Source organism: Pleurodeles waltl, chromosome 9, assembly GCF_031143425.1.
Source record: "Pleurodeles waltl isolate 20211129_DDA chromosome 9, aPleWal1.hap1.20221129, whole genome shotgun sequence".
Taxonomy (NCBI): domain Eukaryota; kingdom Metazoa; phylum Chordata; class Amphibia; order Caudata; family Salamandridae; genus Pleurodeles; species Pleurodeles waltl.
Window position 1 is genome coordinate 1,009,045,400 of NC_090448.1, and position 24,351 is coordinate 1,009,069,750.

At 42.1% G+C, this 24,351-nt stretch overlaps 1 protein-coding gene and 1 long non-coding RNA gene across 2 annotated transcripts in view; one reads left to right on the forward strand and one right to left on the reverse strand.

The window, feature by feature from the left end:
• Positions 1–23,470, forward strand: part of DLL4 (delta like canonical Notch ligand 4) — a 32,885-nt gene extending 9,415 nt beyond the window's left edge. The window contains exons 5-11 of the mRNA XM_069208607.1: positions 2,959–3,019; positions 3,165–3,295; positions 3,581–3,750; positions 12,737–12,956; positions 13,469–14,201; positions 15,049–15,157; positions 21,549–23,470. Of these exons, the coding sequence (XP_069064708.1) occupies positions 2,959–3,019; positions 3,165–3,295; positions 3,581–3,750; positions 12,737–12,956; positions 13,469–14,201; positions 15,049–15,157; positions 21,549–21,554 (1,430 nt within the window). The 3' untranslated portion in view covers positions 21,555–23,470. The remainder of the gene's footprint in view (positions 1–2,958; positions 3,020–3,164; positions 3,296–3,580; positions 3,751–12,736; positions 12,957–13,468; positions 14,202–15,048; positions 15,158–21,548) is intronic.
• On the reverse strand, positions 3,268–11,976 carry LOC138260276 (uncharacterized). The gene is made up of 3 exons (XR_011198835.1): positions 11,775–11,976; positions 7,911–8,013; positions 3,268–3,351 (listed from the first exon to the last, which is right to left on the reverse strand). It is a non-coding gene; the product is annotated as an uncharacterized lncRNA (long non-coding RNA).
• Positions 23,471–24,351: the final 881 nt, after the last annotated feature.

Here is a 24,351-nt window from a genome sequence, read left to right on the forward strand (position 1 = left end):
ACACACCCCTTTCTTCCATAAAAGGGTTTACACTTGATTTAGACACGTTTATAATGTTTAGAAGCAAATTTCTTACTCTGCACGCTCAAGAACAAGAATGGTAATATTTAAAGATATTTACGGTTTTCCCCCTGCATCATAACTACAGATAAACTGCCCCTACCTCAAACTGAGATTGGTGCATCTTCTATAGTTAATTTAAAAGGTCAAGAGAGTTCAGGTGTGGGAAGGGAGACGAATTTGTTTTACCGTATTTCCAGTCCAAGGAGCACTAGTTGGAGGCAGTGGACCAAATATCGCCATGCCATTCAGTGTTGGGAAGATTCCACGTATAAAGTGCTGGACTTTAATTTTACAAATCACGAGTAACCTATAGATTTGAAGACACGTTTTCAGATATCCTGTAAGAGGTCCTATGTCACCCTGTGGTGCCTTGATCAAGCCCTGTTTTAGCCATCATGACTTGCGTTCTTAGATTTCTGAACCTTGAATGTTAAAAGTACAAAATCAAGTCCCAAAATCCAATTTATTGGCAGAAAGCACATGACCTGGGCCTCATGACAGCTGTGTTCAAGTGGTAATGTTGACTTGATGCAGTGTGACAAAACATACCAGTCAAAGAAGTGTATGGGTTGGTGCATGCTTCCGAATTGTGTTTATTATCCATAAGAGATGATAGTGCTGTTAAAAAAAGCCTAAGTTATTTGCTCAAAAAATGATACACTAGTGATTGAAATGGAATTACAGAAGTGTAGGTACTCACCGGACAAGGGAACCTCGGTGTTATTGAAAGGTGCAGTACTCCCATTATAAGTATCAAGTCCCGTTCCCCCCCCCCCCCCCCCCCAAGTACTCAGGATATGTGAGAACCTACCCACTTAAAGCACTGTACTGAAGACGTCAGTGGGTAAAGTGTAGACACTTTGTAAATGTTTGTCAGCACGTGTTAGATATATTGCTATTGGTGTATATGCTCAGACAGAATACACACGTTCATCTGTAGCATCGTAGGTGACCTTGGTAACACCGGGAAGTAAGCAGGCGTGAAATCAAGCACTATAATGCTTTAGCTCCTGTCAGCCTTGTTTAGGTTGCACCTCCGGCATCTACAGCAATACTGATTTGTGTTTAATGTAGCGTTCTCTGCTGGCTCAACAGCTTTCCTAGTCTCTGTAGTACTCTGTTGCTGCTCTTAGGTTTAATTCTCTCTTCACACAGTAAGACAATACACATATAAAATAGGTGTACATCGGATGCAGCCCTCTCCAAACAACATATGCAATGTGTATGATTGGTTAAAATTGGAAGTGCTCTCCTTTAAACCATACAGGGAGTGCAGAATTATTAGGCAAATGAGTATTTTGACCACATCATCCTCTTTATGCATGTTGTCTTACTCCAAGCTGTTTAGGCTCGAAAGCCTACTACCAATTAAGCATATTAGGTGATGTGCATCTCTGTAATGAGAAGGGGCGTGGTCTAATGACATCAACACCCTATATCAGGTGTGCATAATTATTAGGCAACTTCCTTTCCTTCGGCAAAATGGGTCAAAAGAAGTACTTGACAGGCTCAGAAAAGTCAAAAATAGTGAGATATCTTGCAGAGGGATGCAGCACTCTTAAAATTGCAAAGCTTCTGAAGCGTGATCATCGAACAATCAAGCGTTTCATTCAAAATAGTCAACAGGGTCGCAAGAAGCGTGTGGAAAAACCAAGGTGCAAAATAACTGCCCATGAACTGAGAAAAGTCAAGCGTGCAGCTGCCACGATGCCACTTGCCACCAGTTTGGCCATATTTCAGAGCTGCAACATCACTGGAGTGCCCAAAAGCACAAGGTGTGCAATACTCAGAGACATGGCCAAGGTAAGAAAGGCTGAAAGACGACCACCACTGAACAAGACACACAAGCTGAAACGTCAAGACTGGGCCAAGAAATATCTCAAGACTGATTTTTCTAAGGTTTTATGGACTGATGAAATGAGAGTGAGTCTTGATGGGCCAGATGGATGGGCCCGTGGCTGGATTGGTAAAGGGCAGAGAGCTCCAGTCCGACTCAGACGCCAGCAAGGTGGAGGTGGAGTACTGGTTTGGGCTGGTATCATCAAAGATGAGCTTGTGGGGCCTTTTCGGGTTGAGGATGGAGTCAAGCTCAACTCCCAGTCCTACTGCCAGTTCCTGGAAGACACCTTCTTCAAGCAGTGGTACAGGAAGAAGTCTGCATCCTTCAAGAAAAACATGATTTTCATGCAGGACAATGCTCAATCACACGCGTCCAAGTACTCCACAGCGTGGCTGGCAAGAAAGGGTATAAAAGAAGGAAATCTAATGACATGGCCTCCTTGTTCACCTGATCTGAACCCCATTGAGAATCTGTGGTCCATCATCAAATGTGAGATTTACAAGGAGGGAAAACAGTACACCTCTCTGAACAGTGTCTGGGAGGCTGTGGTTGCTGCTGCACGCAATGTTGATGGTGAACAGATCAAAACACTGACAGAATCCATGGATGGCAGGCTTTTGAGTGTCCTTGCAAAGAAAGGTGGCTATATTGGTCACTGATTTGTTTTTGTTTTGTTTTTGAATGTCAGAAATGTATATTTGTGAATGTTGAGATGTTATATTGGTTTCACTGGTAATAATAAATAATTGAAATGGGTATATATATTTTTTTGTTAAGTTGCCTAATAATTATGCACACTAATAGTCACCTGCACACACAGATATCCCCCTAACATAGCTAAAACTAAAAACAAACTAAAAACTACTTCCAAAAATATTCAGCTTTGATATTAATGAGTTTTTTGGGTTCATTGAGAACATGGTTGTTGTTCAATAATGAAATTAATCCTCAAAAATACAACTTGCCTAATAATTCTGCACTCCCTGTACAGTTTGACCTTGCCATCATGTTTTTACTGTTTGTATTTTAAAACAAAACATTCATTTATTTTACAGCAATCTGTCTGCCAGGCTGCAGTGAGCAAAATGGATATTGCAATAAACAGGGAGAGTGCATGTAAGTATGCATACAATCTGCACTACACATTGCAAAACATTGAGTGTTAATTTTACTTTATTTTAATTAACTGTTTCAATGGCAACATAAGGACAGTCAAACATTTATTTATTTTTGGCTAAATTGGATTTCTGCTGTTTTTCAGTTGCCGTCCTGGTTGGCAAGGTCGCTTCTGCACCGAATGTATTCCTCATTTAGGATGCCGCCATGGGACGTGTATGACTCCATGGCAGTGCACTTGTAAAGAAGGCTGGGGCGGTCTCTTCTGTGACCAAGGTATGTCAAAGCACACCACATGTGGTAGATACCTCATTGTCAAGTCATCATCTAACCTGTAAGACATTTGGAAGTGAGGCAGGCAGCCAGTGCATTAAGGGTTTTAGAGCAGCACATTCAAAAGTTAAGCACACTTAAAAACAATGCTGCACCGTTATTCTGACATTGATTGTTAAAGACAACATCTTTTGTTGAATAAGACAGAAATTAAGAAGACCTCCTTAATATAACAGTTTTGTTTTTTGAAGAACTAACCATGTGTCTAAATTCCTTGTTTGTTTACAGATCTGAACTACTGCACTCACCATAAGCCATGCAAAAATGGAGCCACATGCATGAACACAGGACAAGGAAGCTACACCTGCTCTTGTAGACCTGGGTTCAGTGGTGTCGACTGCGAGAGAAAGATCAGTGAATGTGACAGCAACCCCTGCAGAAACGGAGGAAGCTGCACGGTAAGAAAAGCTAAATCTGCTATATTGCAATCAGGAGCCTATTGTTCTTTGCACAAGAGTCACTGGAATACAGCTATCTGGTGTGGCAAAGTCAGTTGCCTTTATGTATAAAATACTTTAGTATCCAGAGGGAGTTGCTACTTGCTCAACCATGAGTTTGTATAGTATACCTTCACTTCTGCAATACAGAAAGGCTCAGTTAAATGTCTAAGGTGTTTTGTAAATTAAATGTCGAGGAATCTAGGAAATGGAAGGGGCACTAAATATTTACTTCTATACCCTGTAATCTTGGTTTTATTAAGCGCTCATACACCCAAAGGTCTCTTGGTACTATCCCAATATATGCGTAAACCAAAGTAATGAACACGTTTTAGAGAACAATTGTGTTTTAATCTGGATTTCTTGGTGCATCATTCTGCACTCAAGTGTAAATAAAGGGAGTTCCACAGTCAGGCTACATAGAGTGAGGTGAGAAGCTCTGATCACCCAAACTGATTTTTGAAGAAGTTTGGGATAATTACTTAATCAGCAGAGAATCAGCAGCACATTTTGCAGCGGAACAGCTTTTTATTCTATTGTTGACAAAACTGGATGATATTTCATTCAAGGAAATCTGTACCATACACAATGTCTTGAAATGGATACTTTCTCAAAGTGGGAGCATGCGGAGGGTGTATAGGCCTGACGGTAACAAAAGACTCCACTCTTAATACATTTAGCTATGTTCTGAATAATTTGCAGGCCCTCTTGAAGGTATTCAGCAAGGCCCAAGTAGAGTTTGTACAATCGAGTCTTGACCCAGTTATCACCATCTTTTTGCATCCATGTTCAGATATAGAGCCATTTTCAACGTAGTTTTAGATTAAAGTTCTAATAAAAGGTGCTTTGATAAGGAGAAATTACAATCAGTCTTACCTCGCAGGTTACTGACTACTTTTGACAGGACCAATTTCAAGGGGCCAAAAACATATAGTAAGGTTAGATTTCCCATTGAAGATGGTATCTCTCTTTTCGGTCTTTGGTTTAAGCCAGTTCTTTTGCATCTATTCTCAAATAAATCTCATGGTGCCAAGGAAATTAGAACAGGAGGACTATTTGCTGTCTAACTGAACTAACAACTGAGTACCTTTGGCATACATGTATAGATGCACATTCCTGGCAAGAAGTCGTTTGATACAAGGCAGCATAAATCTTAATGAGATGGGGAATTTGCAAAGCCTGGGAGTACAGCATCTTTCAGTTTAACTTCAATTGTAGTAAAAGAGGACAGCTTTACTTTTTGGGTATGTTCAGTAATACATTATAAGAACCACGGCTAAGCAGTGTCTGTGATGCCCTTTTGCTTTCAATAGTTAAGGAGAATTTTCTGATCCGCTATGTTGAATGCTGTTGACAAGTGTAATGAAAGCAGAACATTGACTTTACCCATGTGAGCTTTCATTATTAAGTCGCTGAGTATTGCGAGAAAGATCGACCCAGTAGTGTGGACCAACCAAAAGTCTGCTTGAGTAGGAACTAGTACAGTATCTGGTCACAGGAGAGTACCCAGTTGTTCAGCCTCATTACTTTCCAGTAGCTTGGATGCGGTAGGTAGTAACAATATTGGCAGGGAGTTTTTCATTATCAAAGGATCCAGTACAGATTTTTTTATGTATAGGTTAACTAAAGCAGTTTTGTAGTATTTGGAGACAATGCTTTGCCCTAGTGATTCATTAAGTACGTTTTTCAAAGGTAGTAAGCAAGGAGCCTGCAGTCTGGCTATAGATTCACTGGACATGGGTCAGAAGGGGAGCCTGATTTTAAATTAGTCAGGACTGCCTGAAACTCTTCACTCGAGGAAGGAGGGTATAGAGAGGGAACTGGGGTGTAAATCATAACCAGCAGTGGCGGCTGGAAATGTACCTTATTCAATTGCAATATTTTGTTAATAAAATAATAATTTAAAGAGTAGCATAACAATTTTGATGGGGAGATTTTATTCCACCACTCTGATGATATATGTGAGATTACTGATAATCTGAAAGGCAGTTCTATGAGATTTGGCTAAAGCAGTGATTAACATAATAATATACATGTTCTAGCCTGTTTCATGGCAGTTTTGTATGCTATCTCATGGTTGCTTTATTAGATGATTTTGATACATCATCCTTGACTCATCTCCACTGGCTTTCTACTTGAGGTAGTTTATTTTTTTCAGTATACCAAGGAGCGAAATTAATATGTTTAGTAATAAATTGAGGTTTAATTGGACAACAGGGCCAACTGCTTGGATCACCAAATTAAGTTAAGGTGTACATTTTTCCTCCATGCTATGTGGCAGTAATACATTGTTCCAGTCCCTACCAAACAAATGAAACATGACACAAATTCTGTTCTGTCAATAAATGAACTAAAAAAAACATTACTGTGCCTCGGATCTTTTATGAGTATGTGGTAGAAGTCAGTTTTTGGTTAGACAGGCATCGATTCAGTATAAACTGTTTCTTGTTAGAGTCTGTTGTTTTGCTAGATTGGCCTTTCGAATGTAAATAAAACACACGAGTCTCAACACGAAGAAGTTACACCTAGTTCAAGTGAATTCTTATTGTACTGTGTGTGTTTTTCTCAGATGCTAGCCTGACTCTAAAGTGACTGCTTTCTGTTATGGTGTGAAAGGTGTTTACTGTATTCCCGTTCTTGTGTCATCCTTTCTACCTTAGCAACTGTAATTTGAAACAGTTTACATGAGAAGTAATATACAAAAAGCTTGCTTCTTTCCTGTGTCTGGTGGCCATAATGGTTTCCGTGGTGTTACTTGAACACACAGAGAGGATTGCTTAGAAATGCTCAAAGCCATGCTTAATGCCACTGGTTTACGATTATTTAGTGTTTTTATCCAGCCTGGGTCCAGTTCAGTTCAAGAAAGAATTCGTAATCTGTCCTCCCTCACGTGGGTGCAGGTATAAACATTTTGGAAAATCACAAAACTTTGGAGAAGTAAACATAGATAGATGCACCAGTTGTCGGTTTAGAGGCATACTTTACACAGGTGGGGGACCACACCGAGACCGGTCATAACTCAACCATTCAAACATTATACATCTACACATCCATGACTAATTCTGCAAGGACACAATACAAGATGCCATTATTGCGTTAGAGAATAAAAACATTCTCCGGCCGTATTTATTACATCCCATAAACACGACAAATTTTCTTTTCTCATCTTAAGGTACATTATGTATAGAATAGCATCATAATTATCACATGTACATAACTAATACATGAAATTCCTAACACATATTCAATACTAATATATGAAAATTTTTAGAAAATACCAAATACATGAGGAATCATGGTTGACCACTCCCCAGGCCCCTTGTGGCATTGACTTGGACCCGGGATGAAACCCTGCTGGTCTCTCAATAAGCTGTCCTTTACAAGGCGAACTCACTTGTCCCCTCAAGACAGAGGGAGCTTGGGCCAGCATGACAGCTGGTCCCCCAAACAACCATGCCAGAGCAACCCAATAAATGGGACTCCCCCTGGCACCCATTGGGAGATGGGCCTTGTCAACCGGGCTATACCTCGGTCCCCTGGCGCAGCCCATCATCCCCCAGTATCCCCAGGGCCATGTAATGGAGTACCCTGGCCAGCTATGGACAATCGCGGTAGCGGACGTCCTCAGCCTTTCAATAAAGACCGCAGTACCCCTGCCCCGGCTTCAGTTAAAGGCTTAAAAACTGATTCCATCCTGAATTCGCCTGCACTTATATCCTTGATGCCAAGGTTGTCTACCTGTTTTTGTGGCCAAACATGACTCCTCCTCCGCCACAGGCCTGGATGGTTTCCCGACCAGCCAGGCCTCCCCCAAAGTACTGTATGTTGCTGTATATGTACAACAATGTCAAGCATAACAAGTGACACCGATTTCTTCACGGACCGCTTGTTGCCCTATGTATGTGAAGAACAACTCGCCTGGAGGCACCACACTAAACCAACTTTTACAACCTGTGTTTTAGCAACTGTTGCGTCGTGGAGATGCTTGATTACGATCAGTCCTGCCTCCAGACTACCCTTCAGGCTGACATGGGTCCCCACAAAAAAACAAACCCAGACTCCTTTCAGCCCACAGTGGCATTCTCCTTGAAGCTTCAACTAATATTCTCCTGATAACATGCCTGTGTGGTAAACTGGTGCTGAGTATGTTGACCTTGCACTCCCAACGAAGGAAAGACCGAGGATCCAAGCACTGGCGTAAGCCATGTGACCTAATGGAAAAAACTGATAGAGACAGAATACAAGTCATTACTGATGTTCATCGATTGTATCCACTTTATGTTAAGGCGCACATAGTGCCCTTCAAAGCCTGTTTTTCCTTTACTGACCCTCCTTTCTGCCTATCTGGGTTATTGCCATCCAATATTAATGATAGGTGGAAAGCTATTTGGTGAGCAGCCTGCCTGTGGTGTTGACTTATAAGGGGTCAGGGGAGATGCTGCCCAACATATCTGCAGGGTTTTGCAATGTGACACCCGTGGAAATCACCATTCATAATAGCCTCCTTTTGGTGCCCCCCCCTCATTCCCTCTAATTAATAGGATAGCAATATTGTTTTGAATTCCTTCATACCATATAGCCCATCGAGAGGCGAGTTAAAGGTTAACATGTCATGAACAGAATAAATGACACAGGGAACCAACATCCCACTGAAGTACTTTGAGCAACTGGTCACTCTGACCAGATAATGTTTCTGAAGGAAAGTCTGTCACGTGGTAGGAGCATGACACTGTAGTTACCAAATTACACTTGCTGTGTTGCAAACGTTTACCACACACCTATTCAAAGTAATTGACAACACTTGAAGTCAACAAACATGGAGTTAAGAAAGGTATCCGACTTGACCCAGTACAAAAAAAAGAACAGTGATGGAATCCTTCATTAATACAAACCTTCTTCCAAAGAGTGCCTGTTATAGCACACACACACACATATATATATATATACACACACACATACACACATATATACATATACATACACATATATATACATATATACACATACACACATATATATCCATACCCACACGTACATACACATATGCACACGCACAAAAATACATACCTATATATACCTACCCATATGCACATACATATATATATATACAAACATTCATATACCAACACTTGTAATATATAAAATAGTCCACTGTACATTCCAGAGTGCCCATGCGCTCACTTCTTGAGAGCCTTCTGCCAGATAGAAACTGCTAGGCTCTCTATTGATCATCCATTAAGGAGGTCCATAATATGCTGGTGTCCCTACCTTTCTCCTTCCTACATTCTCGGGGGCACTCAAGGGACATTAACCTGTGAACCTCAACATTCTTCTAGGCCAATTGGTATAAGGCTGTAAACTCCATTCTAGTGACTATGCCCTTGCTCAGGTTGAGCCAGGGAGTGTTACATAGGTACATGCCTGAGACCCTTCTTCAAGACAGAAGATTATCAGAGACTTTCATGGTCATCCGTTAAAGATGCCCATAATAAGCAGACATCCCTTCCTTCTCCCCCCTACACTCTTGGGGAGCCTCACGGGATATTCCCACCAACCTCAACCTTCCCCATTGCCAATTGGCCCAAGGCTGAAATCTGGAAATGTAGTTCCTCTTTTAGAGCCTGAATGTGGTAAGAGACCGATCTCCTCATTATAAGAATCTTGTCTGCACACCCAAAGTCTACTGACACTCTCCGTTGCTTCAAATGGTCTATGGCATAGTGATTTGCTGGAAATTTAGCTCCTTCCCAAATTCTAGAGAAGCAGTTGGCTGGCAAAAAAGAAATCCCAGGAAAGGATAACGGCACCTGTAGCGATGGCTTTAATGTAGCCCTGCAGGGCAGCTGCACTACGGCACTTGTGCTGTCTGCGTGATGCAGGATGGCGCAAATTGAGTTGTCCATAGTACAAAAAATATTTTTATTTAGCGAAAAATTAGGAAATGAAATGTATCTTGTTTTGCTCTTTAAAAAAGCGGAAAAAAACATTGGCAACTCTAAATGAAAACATCCAACGTATGAACGGTCCTGTTCAAAAGGAAGGACATAATTTGCACTATTTTCTGACTTGTGTCATAGTAAATGAATAAACTCAATTCATCTTTTATGGCATCGCATGTTTCACGTTTGAAGGTGCATAGAGGGTACTTCATCCAAAAAGTATGCAAAAGTAACAAAGTTGGGCATAACTGCCCTAGGCGTTGTGCTGGGGACTGTGCCGCGCCAGTCCTTTCAATTAGCGCCTTGACCCCTTGTCCATATATTTGCTACTTTCCCTTTCAGGCAGACTCTGTAGATGTTTCGATAATTAAAATAGGTATTTGGAACACACAATAGTGCTTGCAGAGGGGCCAGCCTGACATGACTGGGAGACTGGTCGCCAGCTTGAGCACGGCTGCACGCCAAAGCCATTGACGAAGTGTGTAGTTTTCATTTGTGAACCTCCTTAAAGACACTCGTGCCGTGAAATATTGAATATTAAATCTGAGCTGACCTTGTGAAATGATTCTCTTCTCGGCTGTTCATTTAACTTTGAAATATGTTGACTTGTTTTTCAGGAAATGTATGCAAGTTTATATTTACACATGTATTTTTATAATCAACTTGTGTTTCTATCCTTATACTAAGCCATCTAGGGCACAGGCAGTACCGGCGCCGGTTACAAATTATCCAGGCTAGGGATGGTGCCTCAGTACATTAACTTTGCAACAGTACAAAACAACGGTGCAAAATCATTGTTTGGGGGCAGGTTTGCTACTGGTGTAATAAAGAACTGGGCGAAGGGGATTCGCAGAAGAGTATATGCGAATACTTTGACTTAAAGAATTCAACCTCTAATTTTGCGTATGCAGTAAGTTTGTCCAAACATTGGACACACACCACTGCCCCGGCGAGTTCCCCAGTGCTCCCCACTTCTCTGCTGTGCAGATGCTGCAGACCCAGACAGAAAGGTGACTTTGGCGCCATTTTCCTTCGCATTCAAGGCTTCCTTTCTCAAAATCAACCGATGTTAAAGCGTGTTTGGAATGCACCTCTCCACCCAGGTGTGTTCCCTACCACATCGCAGCAGCAACGCCTGGCTCGGAGTGCAGACAAAAACAACACTTGCACGGGGAAGTAAAATGTCTTTTCTGAAATCCATGCGCTCGCCTGTATGAACTCGGTAACACTTGTTAGACTATGAACTGCAGACGAAAACAGCTCGGGGAAAAACAGACTGGCCTAACCAAAATATAAAGCTCTTTACCCCTCCCTCTAATCCTGTGGAACCTCCATGTTCTGCCTGTGTTTTCCACAGAGGACATCTTGAATGCCATCCCCTAGCGAGAGGCACACTTGAGCCACCTACTTACACAGGCCGCGCCATACATAGGAAAAGTAACACTGCAAGAAGAAAGCAAAATGATTTGATCCGGAAAATAACCCAATGAGTTGGATTAAGGTGCAGGGACTGCTACGAGCACTGTTCAGATCTAATGAGGGGCTAACTGACTTAACGATTATAATTAAACTACCCAAATGACTATGATCGCAAGGGGCAACACTGAATGTCCGATATTCACCGGGAGTTTTATAAATTTTGCCGCACATTTTGTTTTTCACGCTTATAATGGAATCTAAATTTCTGTCCTGTGTTGTCCTTATTAACTGTGTAATATTTTGAAATTTTCTGCGTACCATTAAATAATCTCAGAAGCGAATTTAGGTGATAATTTGAAAGTATTGACTAACAACAGAACATCAAACTTAACCCCCAGCCCCTCACTTGGTGTAAGGCCTTCGTGTTAAAAATTACCCAATAGCACCACCTATGGCCCTGTTGAAGCAAAAATGATTAACATGATCGAACACACAAATTAATATGAGACCTCAATGAAACATAAAGAAAGCTCCGACCAGACAGGAAACCTCACGCTGCCCCGGAGGCGCTACTGCCGCATCCCCCACCAACACTACAGCCCCCCAGCCAGACCCTCCCTGCCTCACCTGCTCCTGCACCGGCCGCCTCCCTACGAGGTCCCTGACACGGCAACCAGTGGCACCTCCGACCATTAAATGAAAAAGGATTTCACCCATCGCCGTAGCCAGAGCCCCCGGGAGGCGACCTCAAGCAGGCCCCTAGAAAGACTAAATCTGGTCTGGAAAAATGGGTGGGGGTTGCGTCCGCAGTCACCAGGGGCATCCAGCAGCAAAAAGAGGGCGAACAGGCAGCCCTGCTCATTATTTAATGGGTGTGTCTGCCCCTGATGCCTGCCCGGACGCCCCCGTCCATCACCTAGCAGCCAATGGCTGCTGACCCTGGGTGACCGACCAAACTCCAACAAAGGCCACCATTAACAATCTGCCCCTGACCGTCCCGATCCGGCCCACACCTGTCTCCGGGGCCTGCGAGCTACTGCCTTGTCCCCTTGCCCAAAAGGTTTGTAGATTTGTTTTCTTGCCAGTGCATAGTTACTTCAGTTTGCATATTTTTACTTGTATACGTATAAATGCTGAAATGCAGTCGCCTATGGAGAAGCCCCTTCCCCACAAACAATTTTAGGGTGTTCCCTTTCTGTTCCCACACTGAAAAGGCAGGAGTTAATCTCTTACCATTTCCATAGTAGGAAGAGCTGAGTGGTGAATTTCTGAGTATTTTCAAACTTACCAGGAAAGCTCCACTCTGGAACCATCATTTCTGGAGTAAAATTTACATGTGTGTAATATTACACAGACATGAGGTAATGTTGCACCCGAATAAAGGATTTACGAATGCATGACACTTTTTTTGAATACCTGATAAATACAGCCATGTACAATTGTAAATCAGGGCTTGACTGTGCAAATGGCTGTGAATCTGGCCCACTCTGTTTGGTGGATGCGTGCCTATGTATGTCTTTATGTTAAAATAATAAAATAATGAATCCAAACATTCAAGCCAATGACAGAAATTTTTTATTCTCTTGCAGGACCTGGAGAATGGTTACGCGTGTGAGTGCCCTGTGGGCTATTTCGGATCTCACTGTGAAAACAGTGCCTTGAATTGTGCAGATTCCCCATGTTTCAATGGTGGTTCGTGCCAGGAAAGAGAGCCAGGGGCCAGCTACACCTGTTTCTGCCCGCTTGGCTTCACAGGCTCCAACTGTGAAAAGAAGGTTGACAGATGCACAAGCAACCCATGCATGAACGGTATGTTTGTAATGATTTATCACACACAGGTTTTTACGGAAAATTATTCTAAAATCTCTCAAACCTTTGAGCATTGCCTAATTATCTTGGGCTGTAATCGGTTAGTTTACCATCAAGTCATTCCCGATTTAGTAAAGCTTTCACTTTTTTTATCACCTTTGTCACCAAGAGATTTGCAGGTCAGACCACGGTGTTGTGACATGCTGTACAGCTGCACCGGCTTGCATGTTTACATAAACCTGGTGGATCAAAGTGCATACTTTTGAATCGGCTGTACTTATCTCCTTATAGACACACTGCTGTTGTTGTATAAACATCAATGATAATTAAGTAAGGTGACCTTGATAAAGGTTCTCGTTTCAGATTCAGATTCCTGTACTATACGCTGTGAGTCACCAGATAAGAGTTTAAAAAGGGAGTTGTCCCAATGAGTAAAACACATTGCAGAAAGTAGCTTGAGTGCCGCCTTAAACTCTTGCCTGGTTAAACTTTTGGTTTCATTTTTCTTATAGGAGGTGTGTGCATTGACATGGGTCACACCCGACTGTGCCGCTGCCATTCTGGTTTTGCTGGCCCGAAGTGTGAAATTAACATCAACAACTGTGCCAGGAGCCCCTGTCTGCATGGGGGTATATGTGTTGATCTTATAAATGACTACGAATGCACCTGCTTGATGGGATATAGTGGAAAGAACTGCAATCTTAAATCCAGAGATCTATGCGCCTCTGCGCCTTGCCAAAATGGAGGCACATGCCACAATAGACCATATGACAATAACTTTGTTTGTGCTTGCCCCAGTGACTATATGGGAAGCCAGTGTGAGTTTCCAGTGTACACTGTGACACTGCCAAAGTCCAGTGCCCAGGATAGTAACTTCCCATGGTTGGCTGTTTTTATTAGTGTTGGCCTTGTGGCACTTTTAGTCTTGTTATTCATGATCATTGTGGTATTCAAACATATGCGGAAGCACCAAGAGCAGGATGGCGACACCATGAACAATCTCTCCGACTTCCAAAGAGACAATTTAATAACAGACTCTCAACTGAAAAACAATAACAAGAAGAAGGACTTGGAGGTAGACTGTGGAGTGGAGAAAACAAACTATAAACTGAAAAACCACACAATGGACTTTAATCTTGTGAAAGATCGGCCAAGTGATATTAAGGACAGAACTGGGAAGGATGAGAAATTTCATAAAAACGAGAAGTGTTTAGAAGACGAAAAGTCTCCACTTTATTTATATAGGTGAGAACATGCCAGATTTGTGCCGCCTGAAGAAAATGCTTGTTAACATGTTATGTGAAAACAGTAAACTTAAAAAGAAGCTTTTTTTTTTTTTTAACAGAACACATTCTACTATGAAGATGTGTATGGTAGTGTTAAGTTTAAGTCCCATAATGCCAATAGAATTTGGGGCCTCATGCACATCTCCTCCATAGTATTAAATCCACATTCTCTCTGTTTCTGTATGCCATTGACTTTCTGGGGATGCAAAATAAAATAACTGGGATACATTGGGCAAGCATGCATCCCTTCTACATGTAGAAAAAAAATAAGCTAGCTGCTTGAGTCTAAATATGACCATAACTTGCATGTTGTAGATAAAATCGGAGTAGATTACAGTTATCAGGGTTTACATCTAGTGGAGGGATGTGTCATCTGTGTGATACAGGCACACATGTTCAGATGACATTGAGAATACAAACTCTGGTCTTCAGATCAGTATCATAATTTCTAACTGGTCGATGATGGGCATGCAAGTTTCACATTTTGCATGCTCCAGATGAAGACTCCATGTGCCGTAAAACTATTTCACTCACTGTTGAAAGGTAGTCTGTGGGAATTCACTTGGTCATAATATTTCATATAGTTGAGTTTGCAAAATTTTAAGAATCATTTCACAATTGTCTTTCTTCAGAAGGACATTCTTTATCTGTGGAAGTAGAAATGGGTTGTAAAAGTAGTTTGCTGCGAGTCATTTGCTTGAGTCATGGTTTTTGGTGTGTTTGTGATTTGTAAATCTTTCTCTGTTCCTGTCATTCCTAATTAACACACTGTGTTTTTTTTATTTCCCCTTTGTTATTCTTTTTAGTGAAAAACCTCAGTGTAGAATATCCACAATATGTTCTCCGAGGGACTCTATGTACCAGTCTGTCTTCGTTATAACAGAGGCAAAAAATGAGTGTGTCATAGCCACAGAGGTAAGGACATAACTCCAAAAACATACACAAAAATAAGTGATAAAGTTCTGTTGGGCACAAATGGTTTCTGTATTGAATCATTGAAGGTATTGCATGTATGTTCAGTATTGTGATAAGTGGCCCGCTGCCACCTCTTTAAATATTATGTTTAATAACGTTATTATAAATGTTATCCCATCCCTATGCAGCTCAACCAAGACTATACCTTTGAGTTTCAACAACGAGTTTTCAAGAGTAGTAACACCCATTTCACTTTTTAACTATAGAAAACTCACAAAAGAGATACCAGTGTTATTGCCGTTTACTGCGTTTGTAAAACATAGATGTGTTCCGTTATATTTTAAATGCCAAACTGCAAGTACACAACGACCCGCAGGAAGAGGGACAGTTATACCAATCCAATAAAATGGATTATTTTTATTGGAACCCTAGCAAAATGAATCGAGGCATGCTGTGGATTGTGGATTTCAGAAATATTTAGATATGACTCCACAGTTAAAAACGTATAAATACGTTGAATCGCTTGGCAATTGGTATTGGTAAACAGGACTGATTTGAAAGTGGTTGATTGGTAGGTGCCAGAGCATGTTAGTGAATGGAGTTCACTCTGCGGAAAAGGGGCAGATGAGCTTGGATAAATTCTCGATCCAGTGGCCTGTAATATATTCTTAAGTGGTATTTAAGAGTTTCAGGAAATTAAGTCTATTTGCACATGACACACCATCCGCAGTATAGTTGATAACCCTGAGGTATGTGAAGAATATGAGGTTCTACTTAGAAAATCTGACTAAGTCCTTTGGGACATGGCAGGTTCTGTTCAATGCAGCTAAGTGCACGGTCACGTCCCTAAACTACAGATCTGTTATATGTTATGTTATAATAGCTTATATAGCACTTAAAACTGCCCGAAGGCCTTGTAGCGCTCGGAGTGCAACGCAGAATCGCAATAGTACACAACAATCCCTAATTCAAGCTCTGAATAGCCAGGTCTTTAAAGCTTTCCGAAAAGAGATTTCTTGAGAACTTGATCTGATATTAAGTGGCAAACTGTTCCAATGCTTAGCTCCTTGATAGGTCAACGACCTTCCTCCCCATCTGGCCTTTTCCGCCTTAGGAACTTTCACTAACATAGCTGAGGAGGATCTAAGTAGCCTGCTAGGTGCATAAAAAGAAGCTAGTGTTCTCAGCATATCGGGGCCTTGATTGTGTAGTGCTCTATGTATGTGACATAATGCCTTAAATTGGATTCTTTTGGCTACTGGGAGCCAATGTAGAGAGGAGATTCCTTCACGGATAGATTGTCGCTTTGGAACTTTTAAAAGCAATCGTGCAGCTGCATTTTGCACCCTCTGTAGCCTTTCTATGACGTATCTTGGTGATCCTGTGAACAAAGCATTGCCATAGTCAATGCGAGATCCTATCAAGGCCTGAATAGTCAATCTTCTGGCGGAAAAAGGGAAAATCGCCAGGACCTTCCTCAGAGTCCTGAGAAGAGCAAAAGAAATGCCAGCTACTCTATTAGCATGTTCCGACATTGACAGTTGGGGGTCCAGCCATACTCACAGACTTTTAATAAAGTTTTTAGGAGGCGGGAGTGTGCCCACTCCTTCTATTACGGCTGAATTAACCATGTTTTTTTTTGGATGTCCAAAGAACATCACTTCTGTTTTTCCGTCATTAAGCTTCAATTTGCTTTCAGACATCCAAGCAGCAACTGCTTGTAGACAAGGCCCCAGTGCAGTCCCAAGATCCGGTTGCATGTTGGAGAAGGAAACAATAAGTTGGGTACCATCTGCATATGATAACAATTTTACGCCAAATGACTGGACGTTCTCTGCCAGTGCTAGCATGTATATATTAAACAATAGTGGACTTAGAGAAGAGCCCTGTGGAACTCCACAGCTACTCGTAATGCTTTTTGATATGCAAGATCTGTCTAATACTTGAAAGGATCTTCCATTAATAAATGAGAAGATCCATTTTAGAGCGGTTCCGGAGATGTCAATCTCTTGCATCCTCTTTTTTACAATATTTGGATCTACCGTGTCGAATGCCGCGCTGAGATCCAGAAGTATAATGGCTGTTTCAATCCCTTTATCAAGCCTCTTTTGTGCTTCCTCCATGATAGCAATCAGCGCGGTCTCTGTTCCATGTAGTGGTCTAAAGCCCACCTGAGTGGGGTGAAATGTCTTTCTCTCTTCCAAAAGGACAGAGAGCTGGGCCTGTCCATGCTTTTCTGCTATTTTGGCCATTATAGGTAGCAATGAGATCGGACAGTAGTTATTCATGACTTTCGAGTCGAAATTAGATTGTTTATAAAAGAGGCTTAACAATAGCCTGTTTCCATAAATACGGCACTGTGCCAGTGGAGAGTGAGGTATTAACAAGGCTTGCAATTACAGGACCCAATACTGGCCCTCTCATAAGAAGAATCTGAGGAGTTGCTGAGTCCAGGGGGGAGCCTGATTTAATAGATCCCAGCAATCTTATTACTGTTTCTGTGTGTATCGGAGTGAAGTTCGGCAAAGTTATCCCCTCCCTTAACTCCTGCCTAATATCAATAGGATCAATAGGAATATTAGGAAAGGATACATAAATGTCCTGAATTTTTTGATGAAAGAAAGTCGCCAGGTTATCAACATGCACCTGCGGAGTATCCATAGGTTCAGGATCATCAGGAGGGTGAATGAGTTCTTTAAGAGCCTTAAATATCTCTTTTGGAGAGTTAGCTGCTGCTTCTATTCTTAAGGAATAGTATTTAGCCTGTGCATCTTTAATTTCGGCATGATAGGAACAAATCAAGTTTCTGTATTCCTCTTTCAGTAAATCATCTTGCATATGCCTCCATTTCCTTTCTCGTCTTCTACATTCTCTTTTATTTTCTAGTAGGCTCAAAGTGAACCACGGGGAGGTCCTCCTCTGCGGCCTGTACTTTGAGTCTGAAAAGGGTATAAGATCATCCAGGCTATCGTTGATCCATTTATTAAAAGAATGTGTCAGATCTGTTATATTATTTTATTATTATTTTCTGGTTTATTATTTTGCAAAGAATTAATAAAATCGGAAGATTTTAATTTATGCCACCTTTTACGTATTGGAGCCCTAGGGTTAGTAACCCTATGCTTAGGGATGGTCATTTCTATTTCTATCAGGAAATGATCAGACCATACCAAAGAGTGAGATGTCACATAATTAAGTCCTGGGTCATTTGAAAATACGAGGTCAATTGTGTGACCTTTGTTATGAGTGGGTTCATGAATTAACTGTGTTAAATCACATGCCGACATATCTGCCAGCAAACGATTTGTTGACGCATTATCGGTGTCCTCTGCATGTATATTAAAGTCCCCTAGCAGTGTCGAGATGGGTTTAGTATAGGCTAATTGTGATATATTCTCTGCTAGAGAAGACAGAACATCACTGATTAGGCCCGGAGGCCGATAAACCAGAACACCAGACATAGTATAGTGAGGGTTCGTACTGATAGAGAAGGACATGCTTTCGCAGCCATCAATCCGTAATGGAGTCGCAGTAACCAAGCATGTGCTTCTGTAGACAACTGCAATGCCGCCACCCCTAGTCTGCCTGTCCATCCTACTAATTTTGTAGCCTACTGGTAGTGCCAAGACAATGTCTGGAGTAGAACTTTCATCCAGCCATGTTTCAGTTAGAAACACCGCCATTGGTTTAGTTTGTTCCAAAAGAATGTTAATATCAGTTTTATGAGCTCCTAAGGAGCGGCAGTTGATAAGGAAGATGGGGTGCTTAGAGCTTTCCTGAATCGAGTTTGAGTCCAAAGAGTCTCGTGTAGACCAGTGGCATACAGGGCATCTGTAATCTTTGTTTCTAGGGTCCATGATCTTAGCGCATGAGCTGTGAGTTTTATTATAGACAGAATGCAAGGCATCCTTAGTATATTTAATTATTACTTTCTCAGTTGTATTTGAATCAGAGATTCTGGGCTCTGGGCGCGTTCTGGTGCGGATGGGCGCAGATGGGCTTGCCTCCGGCGCGCCAGCTGCACGCATCCACTGTGCGTCGCGTACATCAAGGCGTAAAATAGACCAGCAATTAAAAAAGACTACAGCGCTAACCCCAAAAATGGCGGCTGCCAATGACACCCTCGTTCACAATGGGAGATGGCGGCCAAACAGAGGAATACACCTCCTCCCAACTGCCAACCTCAGGAGGCGGCCGGGGTGCAGTAAAGAAGATGGGGCAGTAAGAATAAGATACAGACTAAAAAACTGGGTCATAAAAACATTTAAAACTTTTAAAACATTTTAACCATCGTACAGTATCATTCAGTGTGCAAAACAGTGCAATATGCAGGAAAGCAGAGTTCAGACAGATTGAGACAATAACTATTGCAATCAGCGAGCTTTAGGTGACAGATCCAAAAACCTTTCTGTCTACCTTCCCCTGCGCATCGCGTACATCAGGGCTTGAAATAGCCCAGCAATCTCATCTACAGCCTTAGGTAGAATTGTGGTGACCCCACCAGCAGAGATAAGTGTAGATTATTAAAAAAGCTCAGAGATGGCCTGCCAATGGGTTAAAATATTTAAGCAATAATTTGAGACTTGATAATTTAAACACAAAACTGGTGAAAACGTAGGGGAGAGGAATGGCAGAAATAGAGGACCACAAATTCCCAAAAGATAGTGCAGTTGGTGAAGATTCCTAAAATTATAGCTCATAAGAAGCTTTCATGAAAAGGTAGAGAATGCATAGAGAAATATTAAAGCAGAAGTGATTGAGACAAAACAGTGTTTGAGTTAAGTAATGTATGGAATAGCAAAGTATAAGTCCAGAGGAAAGGTCTGCATTTCAAGAGCAAACAGAAAATAGGCAGATTAACTAGACATGACGTGGTCGGTTTAAATATACAGCCAAAATGGTTGTCTATGGCACCAGGTTAAATAATGTGCCATATTCGAGCAAAAAATGTAAATTGGAAAATAATATTGGGGGTGTTATTGGCATGGTTTGCCTAGGTAGTCTAGGATCTCCCTCACTGGACCTATTGGTCCGTACATTAGATCATATTCTACTTGTCTGTGTTCCCGGACCAGTGTTTTAAACCAAATACAGTGCAGTGTGGGATAGCTAAAATATTAAACTGCTACCTAGAGATACCACTCATGCATGAGGACACTGCCACGAGGCAGAGATGGGGACATAGCAGAACCATCGATATTACTTCGTGGAAATTAAACCAGATTGGAATCAGTTTAATTGAAAGTGTTTGGGTATGAAAGTGAAATGGCGACGAGGATGTGGCAGGGGAAGATTTATTAGCGATCGTATGAAAAGTGATATGGTAGGTTTTTCATAAGGCATACGTTCAGCGGTTTATTTTCTTTTTGTCAGACAACAGCATTAAATAACATTTAACATGTAACAATAGTCACTGTATGATTGTCTGTCTACGGAATCATGCTCCATGAAGCTTTTACAAATTTACACACCGAGATACATTCACCCATATATTATAGTAAAGCAAGTATGTCTTAAGTTGTGTTTATTAACCTTAATATAACATGCAGCTGTCCCTAGTGTGGCATCATAGCACTCAATCTGTTTGTAGGAATTACAGGTGAACTTCCATGTTTGCAAGGTATAAAGCGGTTGTAGAATGTATGACTTATGTTGAAAGAATAGGTATAATGCTTGAGACCTTCACACGTGGTCCGGTCATATCACAGTGAACACTCATGACTTTAAGTGTCACACTCATGTTGAATCTCTTGCCTAGCTTTTGGTAACAGAGCAATACTGAAGGCTTCATTGAAAACCGGGGAAATCTGTTCAGCTTGATAACCTTGACATATGTGCTTCAGGTTGAAAAGTCCTGGTTCTCTGTGTTGTGCCTGGTTAAGCGTCCAGCAGAAGAGCAGGTCGACTAGCGGTCATTCTTCTCAGCTGCACAATCATGGCAAGCCTTGACCCTGTGACATTTGACCCTGACCAGGTCTCAGTCTTGATTAGCGAGCTTTCTCGGTTATATATATGCAGTCACTGCTTGGGCAGGTGCTTGATTGGACGGACACCAGGCGGGAGTCGCACACACTTCTTAGGGAACAAAAGGCTGTAAGTCAGATATGAGATCAGATCCGATGGATAGTGCAATGAGTGAGCAAGCACTTCTTAATCACCATCAACAAATGTATTGCTCCAGATGGGCAGTGTGCACTGAGGCCAGTTAGTCTGTCTATGAGGAACTGTTTTTAGACCATTGGTGCAACCACTGATGAACCCTGACCTTGGAGAAAGGGCAAACTTAGGGCACGGTGAATTCTGCCTCCATACATAATGACTTTATGTGAAGTTATGGGTGGTTTAGTTACCCTTTGATTCGAAGTTCACTTCATTGCCTTTCTTTTCACAGGTGTAAGGCTTGAATGTACATCTGCAACCTGCTATCTCCGCGGAAGCGCCAGAGAGACACCTGCCACTGCATTGTCCATGACAGGAGTGCATGGTCGCTATGGATGTTCGTTATATGCAGTCTGCTGCTTTCAGAAGGACTGGAATGAGTGAGATGAACAGAGCAGAATGACTTAAGGAAAGAGGCAATATTCAGCCTTTTCATGGTCTGCTTTTGGATCATTTGAATGTAAGCAGCATTAAAAGAGGAAAAGTAGAACGACCTGGAGCAATAAGAACTATTTAAAGATCACACTAATCTTTGGACGCCTCTCAAGATCGAATTTTGATCAGCATTCTTTTCTGTGAGAGCCCAAGTTGCCGACAGCTCATTGATATGCTTGGATGTATGGAAGCAATGCCACTATCGGCCTGCAAGATCTTTCAGAACAAGCTAGATATGTTTGCTATGCAGATACTGGATTAAGAATAATCGAGATAAACATTTTTTTATCTCATGAGTTATAAAAGTGCCTAAAGTGTGTTATATAATCAGTAGCGTCCATTGAGAGATTTACTGCCTCCTTTTGCAATACCCAAACAGTATTGGGCTGAGTCGATACCTATTTTTCTGTATGTACACTACTAATGAGGAAGAAAGAAATCTTCCACCACTTTTCATCTCAGCTAGCCGAGGCCCATGCAACCTCCTACACTTTAGGTAGGTGACAGTGCTGAACTGCATGGACCCCTAAGAAGAACATCCTTCCGAAAAGAAGAGGCATCTAAATGAAGTTGAGGCCTTCATTTACAACTCGCCTTTCTGAGTAGACATAGATTTGAAGGATGGTGCCCATACCATGTCCTTAAGCCTTATAATGCGTTTTGAGTCAATCAGGCGCTGGAACCTGCAGATGCAGGGTCACAGCTGCCCTTGTCACACCTTTTGCACTACTGATTGTGTTTTGAAGCAATCTTATTTTTGTATTTTCCGTGGACTTGGAAATTGTGATTTTGTTGATAAAACAGCAAAATGGCTAAAAACTGGAAGTAATCTATCATTCATAGTCTTTGGTTTACATACAGAGTGTTATCGTCCGTTTTTGCTTGCAGAGTGTGGTCTCTTCAGTTATTTTATGCCTTTCGAATCTTTTATACTCTGTTCCTGTGGCCTAACAAGAAAAGAGTTAACCCCTTGTTTTCCAATTCGTCTCGGACTCTCAACCCCCTGGCAGAATAGGCCATAACAGAATTGCTTTCCACCTCTCATTGTACCATGCTCAGCAAAAATTGGAACAAAGCTCACTTGTTAAGCCAGCTGAACTGAAATTTGACTGTTTTACGTGTATATGTAATTATATATTTATATGTACACTTCCAATCAGGAAGAATAGAAGGACCCTGCATGCGCATATCCAAAACAAAACACAGATAGTTGAAGTCCAAACGATTGGCTGATAGGGAAATCTATAATGTTGGTGAGACTAAGGAAGAATGACGCTTTATCCAAGGAAACAGCAGTCTGGGCTGTTCTCACTGACGATCACAAATTAGCCATCCCATGTGCCGTCCAGTACGCCGATCAATTTGCTGCCTTTATTCGGGCAGTGGGGAGGCATCTCCCATCACCACTACCGGCCTTCCACTCCGACCACACGAGCTTTTTACAAGTCTTTATCAAGACATCTTTAGGAAATCAATAATACATTTTCGTTTTGATTGTTGTTGCTTGTTATTTTGAAGTCTAGAATTTCAATAATTTAAAGAAAATGAAAAGCACTGAACTTTCTACGTTTTATAGCATTATTTTGTATATAATGTATATTTATAATAATCAATACAGAATTGTACATATGTTTATTTCCTCTCATGTCATGTTTTTCATGTGATGTCAACAAAGTTTGAATTTGTGTTTACACAATGAAAACATCTTCCTTCTACCACAATTTTCTGTGTCTTATTTCGCTCTGTTCAAGCATAATCTTCACAGTGGTACTATGGCCCTCATTCCAAGTTTGGCGGGCGGCGGTTGCCGCCCGCCAAGCGGGAACCGCCAATTGGCCGCTCCGCGGTCAAAAGACCGCGGGGGCCATTTTGACTTTCCTGCTGGGCCGGCGGGCGGCCGCCAAGGGAGCACCCGCCGGCCCAGCGGGAAAGGGCCTGCAACACAGAAGCCGGCTCCGAATGGAGCCAGCGGTGTTGCAGGTGTGCGACGGGTGCAGTTGCACCCGTCGCGCTTTTCACTGTCTGCTAAGCAGACAGTGAAAAGCATACTGGGGCCCTGTTAGGGGGCCCCTGCACTGCCCATGCCACTGGCATGGGCAGTGCAGGGGCCCCCAGGGGCCCCAGGACACCCGTTCCCGCCATCTGTTTCTGGCGGTGAAAACCGCCAGAAACAGGCTGGCGGGAAGGGGGACGGAATCCCCATGGCGGCGCTGCTTGCAGCGCTGCCATGGAGGATTAGCCCAGCCGGGGCTAATCCGGCGGGAAACCGCCGGACCCGGTTTTCCGACCGCGGCTTTACAGCCGCAGTCGGAATGGGCAGGGAAGCACCGCCAGCCTGTTGGCGGTGCTTCCGTCATTTTAGCCCTGGCGGTCGCCGACCGCCAGGGTTAGAATGACCCCCTATGTATCTAAGCTCAGATTTTCTAAGTGTTGACAGACAAACCTTAAAAATCACCCAATTCAGGCCTCCAGATCATGTCCATTATTATGTTAACACATTACGTTAAAAATGTATGAAACATGGGCAGTGTGCATGCATATAGTATTTGATATGTCTCAATTCAAGAGTCTCTCGAAAACACAAGCATGTTATTTTTTTC